The following is a 21,904-nucleotide window of genomic DNA, read 5'->3' on the forward strand; positions in this document are numbered from 1 at the left end:
ACACAAGACACAAGTATCAGGCTAAATGTAGACTAGGAACCACTATATATAGAGGATATATCAGCAAGTACCACTGGAAATGGACTTAGATTCTGTTTTTAGGTAAAAAACAGCTAATGTTATTTTATCATCTTTGTTGAACACATTTTTATTTGTCCTGTATTCAGGAGGTAAAGCGTGAGTAAGAGGAGTAAGAGGAGTAAGAGTGAATGCCATGTTGGTGGTTGAAGCCAAAAGCCTGTGCACCATCTTGTTCTTTGGGACCAGAAAAAGATAATGATGATGATGATGATGATGATGGAAAACTCTCACATTCTAACTCCTCTCTACTGGGGCTGCATCTACTGGCATTTAAAAAAAAAATAAAATAATAATAATAGTAATAATTGTCAAGTTCAGTTGTGCTGATGCAAATTCAGGAGTTTGTTAGTTTTATTAGTCACAACATTCAAACCAGCTTCTGCTTCCTTTGACGATCAGTGTAGTATAATATTTAAAATCAGTGACATGAAAAATTACCTTGGAGATGCTTAAGATGCTCCCTCCCTCTGTCTCTGGGTTTATTGCATATAGTGTCACATTGTGTGTGTGTGTACATATATATATATATATATATATATACACACTCACAACAGTCAGGTCACTCTCATTTCTATGTGAAGCACTCAATGTGTTAATATGAATTTCACAAATAACTTTGTATTCACATTATAAATATTTTCACTCTTTGCCCAAATGTTTTCCTCCATCTGTCAAAAATGATCACTCGATAGTAATGAAGCATTATTTTACTCTGCAGTGCCTGAGCTGAATCATTTGTTTTAATTGACCTCACTTGCATCAGAAACCTCTTTTCATCCATGTGTCTCCACAGCTGAAGCACAATGCCCGATTATTATTTTTGCACCTAACGAAACTGAAACTTGCACAATGGACTCACAGTGCCGATAGTTTGTCTGGCAAGAATGATTAACATGCGAGCTTCTAATCTGTAGCTTGATTTGAGTCCAGTGGAATCAAACATACATGAGGGAGCAGCTAACAGCCATGAATGGGATGCATGTGGTACCTGTTATTGATGTAACTACAGTAGCTTTTCCATCACCTCGTGCAGTAGTTTCACCTTGGTTCTACTTACAATTAGTCAGTTCAAATAAAATACTAAAAGTAACACTTTTCCAACTGTGATATGTGGCCATGAAGATGCTTTGGTTTAAAATCTCACTGCTCTGTCTCTACAGGGGTTCAGTACCCTTTATTTCTGATACTCAAAACTTAAAATAAACGATAAAAGAAACTCAGACCTTGTTGCCGACTGGAATAGTTTGCTAATAAATGGATAGAAATTATTAAAAAAATATGGCGACAATGAGGATATGAGAATTTATTGATGATGGACAATGTTGTATTTTTTGAGATTTTAATGTCATTTTTTTTAAGTTTTTTGGGCAGCATGGAAGAAAACTACTACTACTTCCTACTGTCACTATCTACATGGTTACATGGTGTACTTTGGGTGAAATACCCCTTAAATTATTGCCTTAACATTTGTACCTGAAGCTGTATCAGAAATAATACTGTGTTTTTATTCTTTCATTATCGATTACAAAAATCCCTGTTGACCCATTTGATTTTATGTCATACATCAAATAAGAAACAGTTTTTTGAATACAACTGTAGTGCGCATTATTTTGATACTTACATTGTAGGTGTCCAGCAAATGTATTGACTCGGCTTATGTTAATGTCCATGTTAGCACAGCAGTTATAATCCTCTATAACTATCATCACGTTGTGTCAGTTGTACTCCCTAATTGAATTATGGTCTGCCTCCAGGCGAGACTCATAAAGTGTTTACCAGCCCTCGAGTGTGTTTGCCTCTTTGTGTGACAGACATGTGCGGTGCACATGAGTGTGTGCTGCATGTGTGGCCTTATGCACATTAACACCTGAGTAGTACACAGAGTTGGAGTTAGAAGACTTCTGCAGGATGCGTGCAATGTATAAAATCAAAGTCTGTTTGCCTCTGTGCAGCGTGTGAGCACTGTTCTCTGTTGCCCCCAGGTGGACAAGCTGGATGAGGTAGAAAGTCAAAGGAAAAATGAGGATGAGGTGACAGAGCCACAGCCGATCGTGTTTGGTAGGTATTAACCTGAGGGATGGACAGTTGTGGCTCCTGGTCAGGAGAGGTTTGTCTTCTGCAGTGTAGCCAGCGGGACACTAATAATCCTACTCACTCTTTGCTGCTTGTACTGCTTTTAGAAATGTTAATGTTAAATGTTTAATTTTTTATAAAAATGTTGATGAGGGCTTAAAGGACTCCTCTAATTTATATATAGTGCTTGCTTTTGTGTCTATTCATTTTTCACTAAAATGAATTCACATTTTGCTTTTCTGTTGATTAATATTAAGAAAAATAACCCTTCCATTAATATTTCTTACATAGTGCATGTACATTCATAGTGGGAGACATTTTTTTTGTTTTAGTCTATATATTATTCACTTCAAAGTTTGGTTAAACATAGCTAAAAGACTCTCTATTTACATTGCCATTTATTTGTTCTGAATAAACAGGATTTTAGTGGATGTTTACATGAGCAGTGGACAAACACCAACCCTGAACAAATATGCAAGGTTCATTCCAGAAAGTAATTTTACTGAAATCTAAGAAAAAGTACAGCGAGATGTTATCGTCCGTGATCTGTTACACACTGTAGTAAACCATCCATCTCAAATGATGACGGTATAAACAGGTTAATCCTGTAATCTTTGGTGATTGTTTAATTTTAAAGTCATGTAAGACTACAGTCTAGGTCTAATCCCAGTTGATCAGTATTATAACTAAGGCTTTTATATTATTATTTTGACTGAGAATGGTGTTTTCTTTAAAGTCTGTAAAATATGATGTGTAAAGGTCAGGACAATAATTCATCTAAAATGGTAGTTTGATAGATGGTGATTTGCAGTAGGCCATCGATTAAATGTTCAGTGCTAATTATAACCCAGTATTAATTTCAATAAAAAACTTCAATCCATGTCAATGTGGTTATTCGATTCTAAAGTGCCACACTGTACCATTAAAATTAAAGTAATTCTAAAGTAAGTACTCATAATAAAAAAGTATCTATATTTGTATATAAAGAGACTGTATTTTTGTTAAAGTGCAAATGCATAGCAACACGAGAAGGACCCTCAAGTTTCTTGTTTAATCTGCAGATGTGGTATATAACCCTGTGTTTGTTTGCATGATCAGGCCAGCAGCTGATGTTGACTGCGTCTCCCGCTCCTGTGGCGCCCCAGCCGGCATACCCAGGCTATGGTTACCCTGCCAACGCAGCAGGTTTCCCTGCTCAGGCTCCCAACGCTGCTGGCTACCCTGCACAGCCTGCTTATGGCTTCAACATGTAGAGGCTTGACCCTGCCTCTTCCAACCCTCTCCTCTCTCTCTCTCTCACCCTCTTTCTTACACCTTAGAACCTGAACCACACTGAACTGTGCTGCTCTGGATCTCAACTGGCCACCTGAGTGTGTGTGGAGACACCCCACCCCAAAACTGAACTGGGTCTTCATCTCTGCATTGAGACTTTTCCCCGGTTCAATGAGACTGCAATAGAAACCCATCCCCTGTTATCCCCCCCCCCCAGCCCCCCCCCCCCACCACCACACACTCTCCACTAGGACTTTTAACTGCATCACTGATCTACACAGCATGACGTCACTTCTCAGCTCCTAGAGGAAGGAAATACGGAAGATAATATAGTGACATCAAACCACTGTCGTGTGTCTGTTCCACATAGACTTGTTTTATTTTTCTCTCATAGATTCAGCACTGATGAGGAAGAGACTTTGTTATTGGAGGGGCTTGTGTGTGTGTGTGTGTGTGTGTGTGTCCCACTCCCTCCTGAAGCACTGCTATGGCCTTATATACTTTTAAGAAGGTGACGAGGAAAAAAAACAAACAAAAAAACAGCCTAAATTGTTCATTTTTAATCTCACTACTGTCTCATGCTCCAATTAGAAATACAGTTACCGTGCAATAGTTTGTCCTTTCACAACAGGTCCAAAGTGTTTGCTGTATACAGACTAAGAACTCTAGTTCATGAGGTGACGACACTGTGTGTGTGTGTGTGTGAGTGAGTGTGTGTGTGTGTGTGTAGCCTCTAACGCCATGGAGGGATACATCACCAAACCGAGACGTGCTCAATGAAATTTCTCCTCCTTTGCAGTAGCAAACCGATTGTTGGGTTGGAGCCGGTGATCATGTCAGTTTTTTTTTTTTTTTTTGTGACTCTGACAACAGACGCCTGGAGTTTTCAGGATGAATGTGGCAAAAAGAATGAAAGGAAATAAGGAAGCAGGTGATATAATGAAACCAATGCTATATGCTACATAGTCTGTGCATGTGCTGCCAAACTATAATGCTGCAACCAGGAGCACAATATTCATGTTACACTAAAGTTTATCGAGTATTACTAATGTTGTGTCCAAAACTTAAGTGGTGTACAGTGAGAGTTTCTTATCTAGCAGGGAACCCGTGATAAAACGCTCATGACTTTAGGTGAAAACACAGGGAAATATTAGCTCACGTCCTGGTGCCAGTTGTCTGAAAAAAGAAGAAAAAAAAGAAAGAATCTAAATTGCATTAAAAGCAGTGTATAAATTGACATATAGCTACCTACCTAATCAAAGAAGTCAAATATTATGATATATCATATGTATTGTGTGTTGTTGTCGTATCAAAAAGCATAATGATTTTTGTAAGAAAAGGACAAAATGCAAAAACAGCAGGTTAATAAACAGCAGAGATCCTGAGGTAAGGCTGCTCAAAGTGGAAGCTGTTTGGCTGATTGTTTACTTTTTGTGTGAGTATTGTCTCCCCACGGTGTCAACTCTGGGTTTACCAAAACAGGAAGTAAAAAATACCAACAACAAAAACTGAACTACACACAAACACTCCCTTTATCTGCACATGTTCCGCAAACTGAAAGAGGAATGAATGCACACACACACACTGTTGTTTGTACAGTTTGGGCCATAAAACCTCACTGGCAGGCTCAGCGTCACATTTATGTGGACGTTTCCTTGCCTGTTGCACCTTTTATTTCCACTCATGCGTGGACTCGTGTTGGTAGTGAAGCTGCTGAGACCTGATGGATGGTTTCTGTCTGTGTGGGAGCTGTGCATGCATACTCTTTGTTTGCGAAGGGTGTGGTGTTTTTGTTCGTTTCACTGCCTGCTGCTGCTGGAGCCATGCTTAACTGTTCTAGCAGTGCAATAATTACTAACACAGAGGAGGAGTAGGGATCCAGTTTGGATTCTTCCTCGCTGTGATGCATTTATATGTAAATACAGACAGATGCGCCCCGCCCCTTCCTCTGGTGCCAAAGTGGCCAGTCCCTTCTCATGAAAGCAGCCAGTGAGACGCTACACACAGACCTCTGCCTCACATCAGCCTCTTCTACTCCACTCGCTTTACGGAGAGATTGACTCACAAACTTCCACGTAGCAGCAGCAGCAGCAGCAGCAGTAGAAGGAAGAGGAGGAGGAGGATACAGGGACAACTCCGCCGCGCCTTGTTTCCGGACTCGCCCTTTTCTCTTACGCACTACTATCGCGATAGATTGTTACCATAGTTACAACTAACAGCTGCTGCATAACTGAGGATCCAAACTTGTTTGACACTTCCAGTGTCCGCCCACTGTCCACAGACAGACGCACCTCTGTTCACCTGCATCCGTTCACGCGCGTCAGGCTCCATCATCCATCCATGTGCAGCGCGCTCCACTGAAAACAGACGCTGCTCGTTCAAGTCTAAAAACACGCGGTTTATTTCTCAGGGGTTTCCTGTATTATTATTATTATTATTTTTTTTTTTTCCTACAATTATGCAGGGTGATAATTATAAACGCACGGTTATCAGCCCCTTTCCCACACCGCGGTGTCTGGCTGCAGCGGCTCCTGCGGGGAAATCGAAGCTGACTCACCCGGGGAAGGCGATCCTGGCCGGTAAGAGTCCGTCATTATTCTCGCTCTCGCGGAAGAAAAGTTGGGTGAAATGTCGACGCTGAGATGAGTTACAATGAAGCTAAAGTTGGAGCTGATACTGTTTGTGTCTGTCTCAGTATTATATCTGTGATATATTTAAAAGTGTTGGAGTATTACCACACGTTACCATCTTGTGTCATAAAAAAGCCTTTGTGATCTGCCAAATGGATTGTTTCAAACATGCCCTATCATAAGGCTATACTTTGTTGAAATGTTACAGGAAATGACTGTAGCCTGTAAATCCCAAATTTTATTTAATTATAATTTTGGCACTGGAGGTTTGAAGTATATATTGAAGAAATATAATTTTAACAAAGTTACACCTTCTCTGCCTCTGCTGACCCTGTTGACCTTAGAGGTTGCTAACAAACAGTGTGTGTGCGTGCGTGTGTGTTGCTGCTGCATCACTTTAATCTAAAGATCACCTTTACATAATGCTATTAAAGCAGAGTGAAGCCTGCTGTGGTGGAGCAGATGCTTACTCACTCCTGAAACGACTGTTTCTGCAGGGTGTGTGTTTGTGTGTAGGCTACTTGTATATTTTTTTTAACCTATGCAGGACTTTTTCTTAGTTTCTTAGTCCTCATGGAGGCCAAAACCTGGTTCCAACAAGGCAGAACCTCTTTTCTGAGGAATTGGTTAAATTCAGGGCTAACATTTGAATTGTGGTTTGGTTAAGATTAGGGTGAAGCATTAACTGGTTATGGTTATGGTTAAGGTTAGAGACATGGCTTTGGTTAGGCTGTTCAAATGAATGGAAATCAATATTTGTCTAAAGGAAAAAATAGCTGTGCAAAAACCTGTGTGTGTACACGTGTGTGTGTGTGTGTCAGCATCAAAAACAACAGAGACGATGCAATACTGAGGCTTTCCAGAGCTCTTTTCCAGGTCACCTCAATGATTTTGTGTCCAGTTACTCGCCCATTTTGTCTGAAACTATACAGGATCAGTATCTGAAATAGACAAAAAACCATAAATATGGAGCAAAAGCTTAAGAAAACGCAGACAACATGCTTTTAATAGACATGTCTGCCACAACCGTCATGTGACAAAGACATGAACAAGTGCGCATGTCTGCCACAAAATTGGATTATGTTTGTGAAATGGCTGATTGTGGCTACAACAGAAACACAAACGTCATATTTGCTACTAGATGGATTAAGAAAAGGTGAAAGACCAAATCAGAGTCCCCGTCTGTTGTTCCCCTGTTGCTCAGCTGTTGCTGAAACTCATCGACCTCCTCATGTGATGATGACGACGATGCAGCATCTTCACTTCACGAGGAGGCTCTCTGCCATGCTTCTGTTTTATCGATACATGCTGGTTTTTGGCAGCACATACTTGTGCTCTAATAACTGATAAAATGTTGAATAATTTCTTCTAAAATCTTTCTCAATGAATTCCCTTTGATTCACGTTAAAAAAAACTGGGGGCTCAAATTTTGGCTATCATGTATCAGAATCCACTGGAAATGACCATTATTCACAAATCCATGTTGCATGTGAAACTGCAAATTAATTTAGTGGCATACATGACGCATTGTATAGTTACAGTTTGATACGTTATACCAGGAAAATATTACTTGAGGCTGCTCTAAATAACAAAAAAGATTTACGACTGCTTTTAACTCGTATTCAAACAATAAACATCTTATAATTGATTTTTGACCACTGTGATGTACTGTAGTTTGACATAACCATGACAAAAACTGCAACAACAGTAGGAATACAGGAACAGGAAGAATACAGTAGATCTGCACTATAGGGTTAAAAAAAAAAAAACTATTGCAGTGATCATTTCAAAAATGACGTGTTGTTTTTAGAACAAACCGTATCCAAATCATAAAGATTTGACATTTTTTTGAGTCTATCAATAAACCAAACCACCATTTGTCAGTATAAATAGAAACAAGTTAAAGTTGTAGTATGATTTTGTGGGAGGAGTGTCATGAGAAAAGGAGGAGAAAAAAAAGAAGCCTCCTCCCTTGACTCGTGTCACTCTGTCAGCTGATGCTCATACAACTGGAAGAGTGGCTGTGGTGAGACCCCCCCAGTCCTGTGTAGCCTGATTGACTGGTCGTGGCCCGGTGCTGCTCCCCATGGCATTTAGTTTGTCTCGAGCCTGTCTGTCCTGCTTTGCAGCAGCAGCAGCAGCAGCACAGTTTGACTTTCCCCGACTGGAATGTGTGCAGCCTTCTTGGCCTCGCAGTAAAGACTTGTGAAGGTTTGGAAAAGAAAGGGTGTCGGAGCTGACACGGGAGTTGACTCAGCAATAGATAAACTGCCTCGCAGAGTCTGACCTGGCACGCCGTCCATTATGGAACACAAGCTGATCGTTTGCTTTGCACAAAGCGAGCAGTGATTCTTCTTTTCCCGTTGATGGCCTTTCATAAATAAAGTTGACACCTCGTCTTGGTTTTTCCGACGTGCTACTTCAGATGAATCGGCTTTGCTTGGCAATATGTCTCTGTTGAGAGAGCGAGGCACTTGCACATGCCTGAAGGCTGCAAGTAGACAAAGCAAGAAGTAGAAGGTCAGAGCCTAATGGAATAGAGACCCCTCGTACAAGCACACAGAGGCTGGGGAGGAAGCATTTCCAAAGCTTTTAGAGGCCGTTGAGCTCATTCTGCTGCTGTTGGTTAGTTCAAGTCTTCTTTGAACAGCCACTGCTGATGAGTGATGGTGAGACACAGAAAGAGGCTGCGAGGCCTGAGGGGGAGAGAGACTGCACTAAATGGCTCTCTGGCCGTCGTACAGTACATACATACATTCATTCATTCATTCATTTATAACTGAGAAGAGCAGCAGATGGATAGACTGAAAGAGAGACTTCCTTTTTTTTATATCTTGATGTCATAATAAGATTTTTTTTAAACAGTGACAGCCTTGTTTTCTGTCACTTTTCCTGCTCTTTTATTTTTCTATTCCTCTCTCTCTCTCTCTCTCCCTCTCTCTCCAGCCTTGGGGCATGAGGTTAGGTTTTGTGAGTGGTTGTCTCCTCCACAGGCTCAGAGGACTCGCCAAACTACAGCCTGTTTCCTTATGTCATCGGTGACGCACACAGTGCACTATAATATTCTCTATAGTATTTCTTGTCGTGTGTTCAGGCCAAATCATTTTAGACTTGATAACCAACATCAGTCTTTTGCAGACCTCAGAAAAAAAATATTTTATCAATCAGCTGCTTACGATGTGTGACGGGGTTGTATAGTCCTGAGGAACATATCTGACTCTTTTGTTGTCAAATATACCCAATAAACTCTACTCTACTTGTTGTAACTTGATTGTAAAATAATTGATTTGGAGAAAAAAACTAAAGTTATTGCAATTATGTATATATATATATATATACTGTATATACATATATATATATACATATATATTTATATACTGTACATTAGGGCTGCAACTGACGATTATTTTCATAATGGGTTAATATCTCGATAATTTTCTTGATGAATCGAGTAATCATTTGGTTCATAAAATATCCTAAAATGTTGAAAAATGTTGATCTGTGTTTTCCCCAAACCTCGACATGAGGCTGTTCTCTCTTTATCAACACAAAATCGTTAAGTTTTAATGATTTCTTCGTCAAATGGAGCAATGAAACCAGAAAATGTTCACATTTAAGAAGCAGAAAAATCTAAAAAAAATCTAAAATCTAAAAAAACAGTCAAACCGATTAAGCGAACATTCGTTGCGGCCCTAATATACTGTACATACTGTCAAAACAACCTGTATGTAGTTGTTGTTTATGTGTACAAGCTGTATGTTGCATGCTGCAGGGTTATAAACCAATCAACCCCCTGTAATTAAACAGCATTAACAAGTCTTGCTCAGTAGAGGAAGCGTAGAAGGCCAGATGTTAGATGAATAATTCTTTTCATGTTTTTGCGTCAGGCAAACAGAAATATAATGACCCTGTTAATGGGTCACCTCATGTTTGAAGTACGGCAGTCCTCTGGCTATGTTCTCCATATGGATATGACAACACATTTTCCCCTCAGACTCCGGAGAATTTTAAGGAACATTTGCATAAATTATTGATCGACTCTATTGCCAAACTGCTTCATTTGCAGGCACATGCATATAAATAGGCACAGACACAGTGGTGACTCTAGTTCAAAAATGTTTATCGCTGAAATGCAGGATCGCTCTTATTGCAACAGTGCTTAAGAAAAATGACTATTGTGTTACTCTAGCCTTTGCAGCAAGAAGACCCGGGTTCACGACCCCGTCGAAACGAGGGTCTTTCTGCATGGAGTTTGCATGTTCTCCCCACGTGTGCGTAGGTCTTCTCCAGGTTCTCCAGTTTCCTCCCACAGTCCAAAAACACGCAGATTTGTGGATTAGGCAAATTGGACACTCCAAGTTGCCCATAGGTGTGAGTGTGAGAGTGGATGGTTGTTTGTGGATGTGGTCCTGTGATGGACTGACGACCTGTCCAGGGTGCGCCTGCTTTTTGTCACCTGGGATTGGCAACAGCAACCCCTGTGACCCTCATGTGGAGGATAAAGCAGGTGAAAATGGATGGATGGATGCATATAAATAAGCACAGACACAGCGGTGACTCTTTCATCCTGTAAATTAAATTTAGTCCGCTGAAATGCAGTGCGTTAGAACATTTTAAATGACTATCCTGCTTTGACTACTAATGATTACTAAAGTTTTATTTTAAAGGAATTAGAGACTGTTAGGCATGGGTTTGCGACCTGATTGAAACAAGGGCCTTTCTGCATGGAGTTTGCATGTTCCCCGTGTGTGTGTGTGTGTGTGTTTTCTCTGGGTTCTCTGGTTTCCTCCCACAATCCAAAAACATGCAGATTTGGGGATTAGGCAAATTGGACACTCTAAATTGGTGGATGGTTGTTTGTCTCTATGTGGCCGTGCGATGGACTGGCAACCTGTCCCTGGTGTCCCCCGCCTTTTGCCCCATGTCAGCTGGGATTGGCACCAGAGACCCCTGCGACCCTGATATGGAGGATAAAGCGTCAGAAGATAAAATGAATGAATGAGTGTGTGTGTGTGTGTGTGTTCCTATGATCCAGATGTGCTTGTTGATCATTAGAGTCACTGAAGCAGGATTTCAGGAAGTCTCCCTCCCATCAGCTGGCTGTCTGCCTGCTCACCTGTCGTCCCCTGTGCCTTTGGTGTTTTGCAGGAAACTGTGGCTTTCGTTTTGTTTGTGTGCATCTGGCATCTTTGCACTGAAATGCTGGAATTTTCAGATATAAAACATACTGGCAGCTTTATTTGCCCAAAACGAGACGTTTACAACGCACATATTCTCATATTGGTGTAATTGTGTGATGTCCACACACTGTATTGCTAAACCCTCAGCTGTGGAGTGTTGATTACATTATGAATTCACCTCATGTGGCCAGAGACCGTTACCTCTAACGGTACATAAATCTGTATGCGTCTGATTTATTTAACTGCTGCTTCAAATATGAAGGATTCAAGTCTATAGAAACAGGCAATATACTCTCCGGATTCTAATATGCCTCCAATGTCCTTTCCATTTCTTTCCGCGCTATATTAACTGTCAGAGACTAACATGTATGGATTGATTTTATGACACAGCACAGAAACGAGTAGTTGTTGGGTCAGGAAAGAGGAAGGAAGGAAGGAAGGAAGGAAGGAAGGAGCTGTGAGAGGAAAAGTAAAAACAGGAGAGCAGAGTCAACCTGAGAGATAAGGATTAATGACAGTTTTGGTTCATGTAGCCCAAGTTCATTTACGGTGTCAGCTGTGAGTGCGCGTGTGTGTATTGAATGTAGTTTGAAAAATGGACTAGTAGTAGACGCTGTGTGTGTGTGTGTGTGTGTGTGTGTGTGTGTGTGTGTGTGTGTGTGTGTGTGTGTGTGATGAGGATGGATCACATGTTTTAAATCTGTTGCTGTGTCACTGACTTGCTGCTCTGTCTTGGCAGAAAACAGAGGAATGAGATTAATTGTTTCATCGACCCACTGATCCTGGGGCAGGGTGAAGGGAGCATGTGACTCCTCTTATGTTTCAGCTGGTCAACATTTACTTACAATTATATTAGGATAAGAAGTGTTTCACAGTGTGTGTGTGCATTCATAATCACGTGGCTTTTATAGTTCAGCTAAGTTACATGTGATCTCTGAATTGACCAATCCATGTATGTGTTACATCAGGTGCCACATATCTTAACAGAAATACACGTAAATACAAATTCATAGTGCTGCAGTTAGTTTGAACCATTTAAAAACGTCTTCAGTGACTCAATATTTCAACAAAACCTGTTGTTGTTGCCATAGGGACTAGGGATATGAATCGATATCCGTCTGATACTGGTCAAAATCACTGCGTCAGATATCGAACAGATAAAAGAATAAAATCAGATAACTCCAAAAATCCTATATATCACATGCTTCACTAGGCACAGTCTGTAAACATGTAAATAATATCAGCAAAAGCATTTTTGGGCTGTTTATTTCTTCTTTTTTCCTGTGTGTGTGTGTGTGTGTGTCTGTCATTGAGTTAATGGAGGGTCTTGGCCTGGGTAATGGAGCCCCTCCCTGCAGGTTGTGAGTAGATAATTTCATTAATGCCATCCCTCCGCCTTCCCTCATGACTCATGTGTGTTTTGCGTCCACTTTGCTTTTCTCCTTTTTGGCTCTTGTCCTCTTGTCTTTAGTCAGTCATGGCATGTATCTGACCTGCCCCCTCCAGCAGTCACTCACTGCGCTGGCTTTGTTTCTGACTTTCTCAGCACACACTTTAAATTTACGGGTGCCAAAATGAGTACCGAAAATAAGTGGCGGTAAAAATTCCAGCTCACGGTTACTTTTGTTGTGTTGATTCTTCCACACGGCACATTCACAAGCTGTGGCAGGAACAGCTGATTCATATTGGCTCAGCTCATTACTCTCCCTCCCACAGCAGCAGCAGCAGCAGCAGCAGCAGCAGCAGCAGCAGCAGCAGCGGTGCTTTATGTTTATGGAGGGAAAGCCATTTGTGGAGTCACTGTAATGATCCATGAAGTTATCATGCCTCCTTGTAATTCATAAAGAGGACAGGGCTTTGGCTTAGTAAGGCTGTATCCAGGCAGAGTGCTTTGAATGTTTATTATATGTACTGTATATGTTTATTTGCGTTGTTTTGTTTTGCAGGTGGAATTGCAGGTGGTATAGAGATCTGCATCACATTCCCCACAGAGTACGTCAAGACACAGTTACAGCTGGACGAGAAGGCAAATCCACCTAAATACAGAGGAATTGGTGAGTGTCCGTCCGTCTGTCTGTCTGTCTGTCTGTCTGTCTGTGCATCTGTCTGTCTTGTTTTCTTCTCCGCCTCTCTCTCAGGAGCTTGTTATCTCATTACCCATCATCCCCAGGTACATTAGGGATTCTAGCAGGCTGTCACTGTGCTTGTGTGTATGAAGCAGATCAGACACACACACACACACACACACACACCAGGATTGGAGGCCATCGTAATGAGCGCTCAAGACAGCTGTTACTTATCTTGCCGTCGAGCACAGCACGATGACATTTTTGGGGTAAATCAGCCTGTGGTTGAGTTTAACCGTGACGTAAACATATTACAGTAAAATAAAAACAGTGTTTTGCTTTTTGTTTTGTGCGCGTGTGTTCCTTCAGGTGACTGTGTGAAGCAAACAGTGCAGGGTCACGGCGTTAAAGGACTGTACAGAGGACTCAGCTCACTGCTCTATGGCTCCATACCCAAGTCTGCAGTCAGGCAAGTGAATTTACAGAATGAATTCATACTCACTTAGCGTGACTGATGTATAATGAGTGTACATAATGAATTAGTATAATGAAAAATGACCGAATATTTCTGACTAATCTGGGCGATGCAAAGCATTCTGCTCATCACTGCACCATCACTGTGTCATTCAGTCGCCACAAATAAACAAATGTTGATGTTAATGACATGATGTTAATTGATTTGTCGCTTTATATGTAATTTCTTGTACACTTGCACCCTCAGTTCATGTTGTAGTAATTATTATAAACACTGTTATATATGATGGTGTCTGTGTGCATGGAATAAAAACAAACACTTTCACCTCAGCCATTGTGGAACCATTCGCTCACGCACTGTAATTATTCTAGTCCATTACCCACAATGCGCGGAATAAATGCCACACTAGCCTTCAGTGTAATTATGTTATTTTTTCACAGCAGTGACATTTACTTCCAGACAAGTGTGCACATGCGTGCGCACACACAGTGAAAAAAACAAACAAGGTAGACACCTTTATTGTGAGCAATTTTTGTTTTTTTGTCCACGTCCCCTCCCTCTCCATCTCTGTGTGTGTGTGTGTGTGTGTGTGTGTGTGTGTGTGTGTGTGTGTGTGTGTGTGTACAGTATGAGTTATGCTGGAGGATAGAGTCTGTCTATAAATGTAGAGACAGGCTCAGCCAGGCGGAGCAAAAAAATGCCACTCAAACTCAGGCAAGGTCTCGACAGAGGAACAAAAAGGGAGGCTTGTGTTGTATTGGTGTGTGTGTGTGTTTATTTGTGTAGTGTTTGTGTGTCAATCAGGCTTCGGCATCCTTTCCAGACAGAGTTTGTTTTTTTGATTTTTTCTTTGGTTTCCAATTGTTTGCTCGTGTGTCTCTGAGGAAATGCGACAGAATTTTTAAGCCACGTCTTCTTGATAAATGTGTTGGATGTTTTAGCGGTGGACTTAGACGAGTAAAATCAATGTTCCATAAAACCAAGACTAGAAACTGCTGACTTATGGAATATGGCAGAAAATAATCACTTGGCGAGAGATGAAATGCTTTAAATTCATTTGGGAACCGTGGCACGTTTCCATTGACCGTTGACCATCTGAGTCCGATCTGTTCATTTCTTACGTCCCCTGTCTTCCTTCCCCTCCCCCCTCTCTCTATTGCTCTGTTGCCTCCCCTCTCCTCTTCCTCTCCTGTCCCATTAACTGATTGCTTGTGCACCATCATGCCCCATAAAATCTGCTGGAGGGTTGTTAGGGAGGTATGAGAGGCACAGACAAGAGAGCCTGTGACCTTTTTCTCCCCTTTACCCTTCAACGACATCTACGTCCGTCCATCCTGTCAAAAACCCAACCTCCATTATTTCTTACTACTCCTTATTCAACCCACTTTTCTCATCAGGGGAACTGACCTTGTAGAAAGACCCACTAATGAAGATTGGGCAAAGTGCTCTGCTGTCCAGATTATGACTCATCCCTGACAGGCGGCCAAAACATGACGCTTCACATTCTAACTGTGGCATTTTGTTCACTTGTTAAGTGGATAGGGAAAATATGGAGGATCATTTGGCAGATTTCAGCTTTTAATGAATAGTAGGTGTTTCAGGCGGTTAGTTATTAAGTGCACGGCCATCTGTCTCAGCATGTGATGTAAGGAAGTAGAGCTTTTTATTCATCTAAAAAAACATCTCTGTCGTCAGCGAGATATGTGAACCAATTCGATTTATTTTTACGTCTGTTTGCTCCTACGAGTGGTAGTCAGTTAATTTTGTGTCGCACCATCTTTCAACACAAACTAGACCTGTGTGAGAGGGGATGCGGAGGAGCAGATGTGGACGGTTAATGAAGGGAGAAGACATTTCAAAGACAAGTCAGGCGGGGAATAGACGTAAACTGACACGAGGCGAATATATGAGATGGACTCTGTCCGTACCTGAGACGATGGCAGGTAAACTGTTGTTGTTGTTGGAGCAGACTGAGAAGGGGCAAACGCATTAATCAAGAGCAAGTGTCTGTCCTCGCTCGCCTGTTTTCCTGAAGGTACAGGGCAGCACGTCGCCTTCACCACAATTCAATTTCTTCTATAAATAACCTTCTCGTAAAGGACTGGCTCCCTCAACATTTTCTGATAGCAGAGATACCACACCTCTGACTCTCTCTGGACTTTCCTCCGTGGCAGCAGGTGCTGGTCATTCGTTGGTTACTGAAAGGTCGCCCTTTTATTGGAGCATCTTTAATGTGACAGTAAGCAGGAATATAAAGTAAAGCACTTTTTCTGCACATCTGAGGTTGAAAAGAATATTTCGGGCTCGCATCTGTGGGTCTGCTTTACTTGTATTTTGAGGACATTTATTTAGCTGTAGATCTTTTTCTTCTGCTAATTGAGGCGAAATAAGCTTTTAATTTGTATTTTTCGTGAGCTAAAGGTGGTGTGCTAACATTAGAATTGGCATGATAACATCATAATTGTTTTGGTTTACTTCAGCCTTTGTATTTAACACACAGTCTTGGATAATTAAAAACAGTGATTTAATAGCTCAGTCTTTAAAAAAATAAATAAAATAGTATAATAGTGGGGTGACTTTTGCTCAGTGGTAGAGTGAGTTTTCATTCAACTAGAAGGTTACATACAAAACCATTTACCATTGAATCCTCAACAAACGATGACAAAATGTTGTTTTTTAAGTTTGAAATGTTGAAGATTGAGAATATGTGAGATTATGTTCTCCAAAATATCTCTCAACTTCTGTATTAGATACTAAATAAGACTTTTCCCATTATTCCTTTTCTGACACTATTCTCACAATTCAGGTTCGGGGTGTTTGAGTTCCTTAGTAACCGGGCAAGGGATGAGTCCGGGCGACTGGACAGCACTAAAGGCCTGCTGTGTGGGCTTGGTGCTGGCGTGATGGAGGCTGTTGTGGTTGTCTGTCCCATGGAAACTGTTAAGGTATGTTACTAACTGATCTGTGGTCAAATTTTCATTTGTTTGATATTTAGTGCCCGTTAGTGCACACGAAACAGCCCCTCATTGTGATTGGAGATTTTCTAAGTTCTCCCTATAAATTTTTGTTTTGTGATTTTTAATGTATATATACTATATATATATATATATATATATATATATATATATATATATATATATACATTAGTTGACAGAACCTTGCATGTTCTCTGAACTCTCTTTCTTTGAAAAGTCTGTGAAGGAAGCCAGACTACACATTGGTGTTGTTTTCAACAGCTTTCTCTGTAAAAGTATCACTTTCTGTGATGGACCGTGATCATCTTGTTCCTGTTCTATCTCTCAAGGTTAAATTCATTCATGACCAGACCTCAGCAAACCCCAAATACAGGGGTTTCTACCACGGAGTCAGAGAAATCATCAGAGTTCAAGGTAAAGAACGGCTTTGGTGCGCTTCATTCGCCTGCCATCTTGTGGTCACACAGGGTGGTGCAGCCTAAAAACAGTGCATAGTGGAATAATGTACAGTCCCTCCCTCTCTCCCTCCCTCCCTCCTTCCCTTCCACCTGAACAGGATTAAGAGGAACATACCAGGGTCTCACTGCTACGGTCCTCAAACAAGGCTCCAACCAGGCTATTCGGTTCTATGTGATGACATCTCTCAAGAACTGGTACAAAGGTCAGTCACTGTGTGTGTATGAAGAATGTTTACTGTGTGCATTTGTTCATTTAATCATGTGAGACCAAAACTGCCAGGTGGTTGAGAAAATTAGTTTTGGTGGAGTAACAACTGGTCATGACACCACCCATAAACATCTGAACCGTTTTGAAGCCTCCAGATTTGTAATTTGAATGTTCAGAGGCGTCATCTGCACTCAGGCTCGTGTTTAATGATACCAGCTGTCAATCACACTGGTTTTGATTCATATGTGCTTATAATCTATCACCTATTTTCCTCTCAATGGGAACATCATTTATTAAATTGACATCTTGTTCTATTGAAATAAGCTGAAACTAGTGATTGTGACCATTAACTCCTCAGGAAAATGTTAAACATCACCCAAAAAACTATATATATATATATATATATATATATATATATATATACATATATTACTAATTTCCAGAGATAAATGTTCTATTTGATCATCAGTGACAGTGGATCTGAGATACATGTCTCATTCCCACAACAACAGAGGAAGTTGTGATGCATGAACATGAAAGTGACTGTCTTCAAAGAAAAGTCAGTTATAACTAGTTTTATGAGTAAAAAAAAAAGTAAAAAACAAACAAACAAAAAAACCAGGTCAAATTGAATCCAACTCTGTAATAGAATGTGAATTAAACAAAAACAGCTGTGTCGTAATTAAATCATTGTTTTAAGTTTACTCTTAATTTGACCAAGTGGGAAAAAATGGGTGAAACAGCCCTTTAACTAATGTCATAAATCAGTGAAAATAGGCTTCCATTCAAATGAACTATATTTGTATTTCCTGATTGACTTTACAGTGGAAACCCGAGGACTATGTCTATTTATTTATTTATTTATTTATTTATATTAAATACAGTATAAAATAGTTGTAGTATGGTTCAAATGTATTACTCCCACAGAGGACAATTCACTTAGAACAGCGTGTCTCCAAAAGACAAACAAGATAGAAAGGAGCTGAATAAGGATGAAGATTATATATGGATACATGGTAATGAAGTTAAAGACAATAAACACTTTATTATTGTGTCTGCCACTCAAAACAAGGCTTGCGTTGACATTTCTTGACTTCTTCACCAGGTGATAACCCCGACAAAGCCATCAATCCCCTGCTGACTGGACTCTTCGGAGCCACAGCAGGAGCAGCCAGTGTATTTGGAAACACCCCACTTGATGTGATCAAGACGCGGATGCAGGTATGTCATCTGACAGACTGTGTGTAAAAAAAAAAAAGAAAAAAAGGACACGTTGAACTCAAGTTGTTTCCAAATGCTGACATGTGTCCGTCCTTTTGTTCCTGAAGGGTCTGCAGGCACACAAATATAAAAGCACGCTCGACTGTGCTGTGAAGATCCTGAAATACGAGGGCTTGGCAGCGTGAGTACGCCTCCACTTTGTTTAGTCTGCTGTAACACAGCGGGCTTCCTCCCTTTATTTTTTAAATCACAACAAGCCGTCTTTGCTTTTCCAGTTTAGAAGTGATGCTTTAAACACTGCATGTGAAGCAGTTAGTGGCCTTAGATCGGCCTTCTTATCAAACATCGAGTACGCCATAAAAGTGTTTTGTTTTTACGGAAAACATTGATATCTCATCTCTCTCTCTCTCTCTCTCTCTCTGTAGTTTCTATAAAGGGACAGTTCCTCGTCTTGGCCGTGTGTGTCTGGATGTGGCCATAGTTTTCATCATCTATGAGGAGGTGGTGAAGGTTCTGAATGCGGTCTGGAAGACCGACTGAGCTGCCTGACTTCCATAAAGGTTGTCGGCTTCCTGCTTCCCAGGCATTCGATACAGATCCAAGTTTGGCAAACCTCTCCCGTATCATACGGTGAGACTAAACTTAGATCAGTGTCTCCTGGAGGCTAAAAGGCTCTCAGGAGCAGTGGAGAAGAAAGGCAGCCTGATTGAGGCTCAGTGTGTTAACATCTGGACAGATGCAGAGCTTTGATGCTGAGCATCAAGACAGCTGATCAGACTGAGGGTCAAGTTCACAGAGTGGGGTTACAAAGTCAATCAAATAACATTGAAAAACATGGTTCCTAATTTCTAAATGTGAAACAAAACCTGAATAACATGAATAATTATCCCTTATAACACTGAGCATTGCTTTAATATGTTAAAATGTACAGTATATGCCGAGGCTATGAGAACGTGCAATACAGAGTTTCTTATATCCTTTTTTTCAGCACAACCTAGGCAATCTGATGAAGAATTTCTTTAATTTTCACCAACTGTATAAACACACCTGAGCAAAAAGTACTAAAAATGTTTAAAAACGGATTGAATTTGTGTCATTTGGAGTTCACGTGACTCCTTTTTATGACCAAAAAGAAAAGAAAAATGGTCTATTTTGTGACTTCTGCACAATTATTGCTACTTTATATTACTATTAATTTACCAAGGGTGCAACATGGTTCTTTCAAGACTGCTCATAAACAGCATTTTACAGATATTTCGGCACCTTTTTTCCCCCCCCGTGTTATCTGGTTCACTTGTCTTTGTAAACCTGCTCTGTGAAACACCCTCCGTCAATGAAAAGCATTATTTCCCATCATTCACAGCTGTTTTACTGAGGTTTACTGCAAGTATACAGGTGTCGTATCGCTGTATTTCTTGAGTTTGCGCTGCGTTCCGTCTCCTCTGGTGCTTAAATGATGTTTCCAAAGCGAGAGGACTCGGGCCGCAGCTGTCTGCAGTTTACAGTCACATAAACTGCAGTCACTTCCATAACTAAGCCTTTAAATAGAATGGATTTACAGTTATAATGTGCCAGTTATTTTTATACAGTGTATATTGTTGTCTAGTTTATTACCAACATGATAGTTTTATTGTAGAGAATAATATATTTTATTCTTGTGCCAAATGCTGAACCTGGTATACTGTGAAAGTGTGTTCAGAGAAAGAACATGCTGACAACGTTTTATCGTCTAAACCATGACAGAGCAGATTATTGTCATGATGCATATTGTGCATTATAAACGTGTTTATTAGAATGTGAATGATTGTTATATCCACGTGGCTCAAAGTAGGGTTGCTACTGATTATTGATTTAAATATCCTTTTTGTTCTTAAATTATAAAATCGATAAAATGTTTGTTCTGTTCACTTTTTGTCCACTAAACAAAGTATTCAGTTTACTCTAATGAAGGAACAAAGAAAATAACAATAAAGTTGATGAAAGTAGCAAAAACAAACCACTCAAACTGACTGATTGTAGGCATATTTACAGTCTGTATATGTATATATACATATACGTCCTACAGCAGGATTATTATTAGTATTGTGTTTACATCAGAAGCAGTTTTCAGTCTGTGATTCTCCTTCTAACACGGCTTTCCTGCACTTTTGCTTCCTTACCTTCGCTAATTGGTCAAAAGATAAAACTGTGGGCTCACAAGAAAAGAAAGAAGTCACAGGTGTAAATGATCGTATTAATGACGGTCACTAAAAGAAAGAAGACAAATATCCCTCTGCTCTGTTTCATTTATGTTCTCTTCTATTCAGGAATCCACTCTTTGTCGCAGCTTCTGACAACATACCATTTGTAGTGACTTCGTTCATTTTAAGTGTTAAGAATGTTGGTTTTAAATCAATTTCCAATGCATTCAGGGTTTTTACTTGTCACTTTGGTGCCTTTTTGCGACTGTGTTTGTTGATCAACCTGCTCTTCTCAACACTTTCAAACATTTTCCTTCATTGTATCATCACTAGTGATGTGAATCTAAATGTCTTACCATATAATGATTGTATTATAATACTGATGGATTATGCAGTATATCCCAACCTTTACTGTTTGACCAAAAATGTTTGTGTTCCCAACAGTAAATATTATTGTTCTTGGCAATACATGTAGTTCAAGGTCATGTGTGTACATGTACATGTATGTGTTTATGTGTGTGTGTGTGTGTGTGTGTGTGTGGTTCTAAATAATTAACCTTTTTTTTTTGTTTTTTTTTTGACCTTGCCCAATGTTGTGTGGGGATTTCAAAACTCATTAAAAATGGCATATGGGAACTTGAAAGCATCTGAGTGGTTGTTTTTGTTCCTCCCTCTCTTGTTCGTGTGTTTTTCTGTCCTTTCGGTAAAATGGATCATGCTGGGACAAACCATAGGGGGCAGGTGTCGAGTGGAGGGATCGGACAGAGAAGTCATTGTTCCAGTTTTGGCTGATGATTTGTGTAGGTATTCAACTATCCATCCCTCACTCTTTCTCTCTTTTTTTTCAGGCAGTTGCTCATATTATGAGGATTCATCAAGTTTTAGAGAGGTGTTGATTCAAATATCTATCATTTAATTTACTTTCATTAAGATAATAAAGTAGACTTTACCCTCAGGGAGCTAAAAATGTCACAGGAAATCTAGAATTTATTGTAAGACTGTAACAGCATTCATGTATTAGATTGCATTCAGTTTTGCTAGGTGTACCCATAATGTCATTTATAGGTGTATTTTATGTTTTATTA

The 21,904-nt window shown here is 40.2% G+C and overlaps 2 protein-coding genes across 3 annotated transcripts in view; both read left to right on the forward strand.

Moving 5' to 3' along the window:
- Positions 1 to 4,833, forward strand: part of cltcl1 (clathrin, heavy chain-like 1) — a 29,365-nt gene extending 24,532 nt beyond the window's left edge. For both annotated transcript variants that reach the window (XM_058635303.1, XM_058635304.1), the window contains 2 exons: positions 2,064 to 2,139; positions 3,253 to 4,833. In XM_058635303.1, coding sequence (XP_058491286.1) covers positions 2,064 to 2,139; positions 3,253 to 3,407 — 231 coding nt within the window. In that variant the 3' untranslated portion in view covers positions 3,408 to 4,833. The remainder of the gene's footprint in view (positions 1 to 2,063; positions 2,140 to 3,252) is intronic.
- A 72-nt stretch (positions 4,834 to 4,905) lies between these two features.
- si:dkey-178e17.1 (tricarboxylate transport protein B, mitochondrial) lies at positions 4,906 to 21,462 on the forward strand. The gene is made up of 9 exons (XM_058635305.1): positions 4,906 to 6,005; positions 13,183 to 13,290; positions 13,672 to 13,771; positions 16,584 to 16,722; positions 17,082 to 17,166; positions 17,309 to 17,413; positions 18,524 to 18,639; positions 18,747 to 18,820; positions 19,065 to 21,462. The coding sequence occupies exons 1-9, from the start codon at positions 5,885 to 5,887 to the stop codon at positions 19,177 to 19,179; spliced, it is 963 nt and encodes a 320-aa protein (XP_058491288.1). The 5' UTR covers positions 4,906 to 5,884; the 3' UTR covers positions 19,180 to 21,462.
- The last annotated feature ends 442 nt before the right edge of the window (positions 21,463 to 21,904 follow it).

This window comes from Solea solea, chromosome 8 (assembly GCF_958295425.1).
Source record: "Solea solea chromosome 8, fSolSol10.1, whole genome shotgun sequence".
Lineage (NCBI taxonomy): Eukaryota > Metazoa > Chordata > Actinopteri > Pleuronectiformes > Soleidae > Solea > Solea solea.

Bases quoted from the DNA above. Each gene is read 5' to 3' on its own strand.
- si:dkey-178e17.1 (XM_058635305.1), top strand. From the start codon at position 5,885: ATGCAGGGTGATAATTATAAACGCACGGTTATCAGCCCCTTTCCCACA. The intron at 6,006-13,182 runs GTAAGAGTCCGT...TTTGTTTTGCAG, and splicing joins GGGGAAGGCGATCCTGGCCG to GTGGAATTGCAGGTGGTATA. The intron at 16,723-17,081 runs GTATGTTACTAA...CTATCTCTCAAG, and splicing joins GTCCCATGGAAACTGTTAAG to GTTAAATTCATTCATGACCA.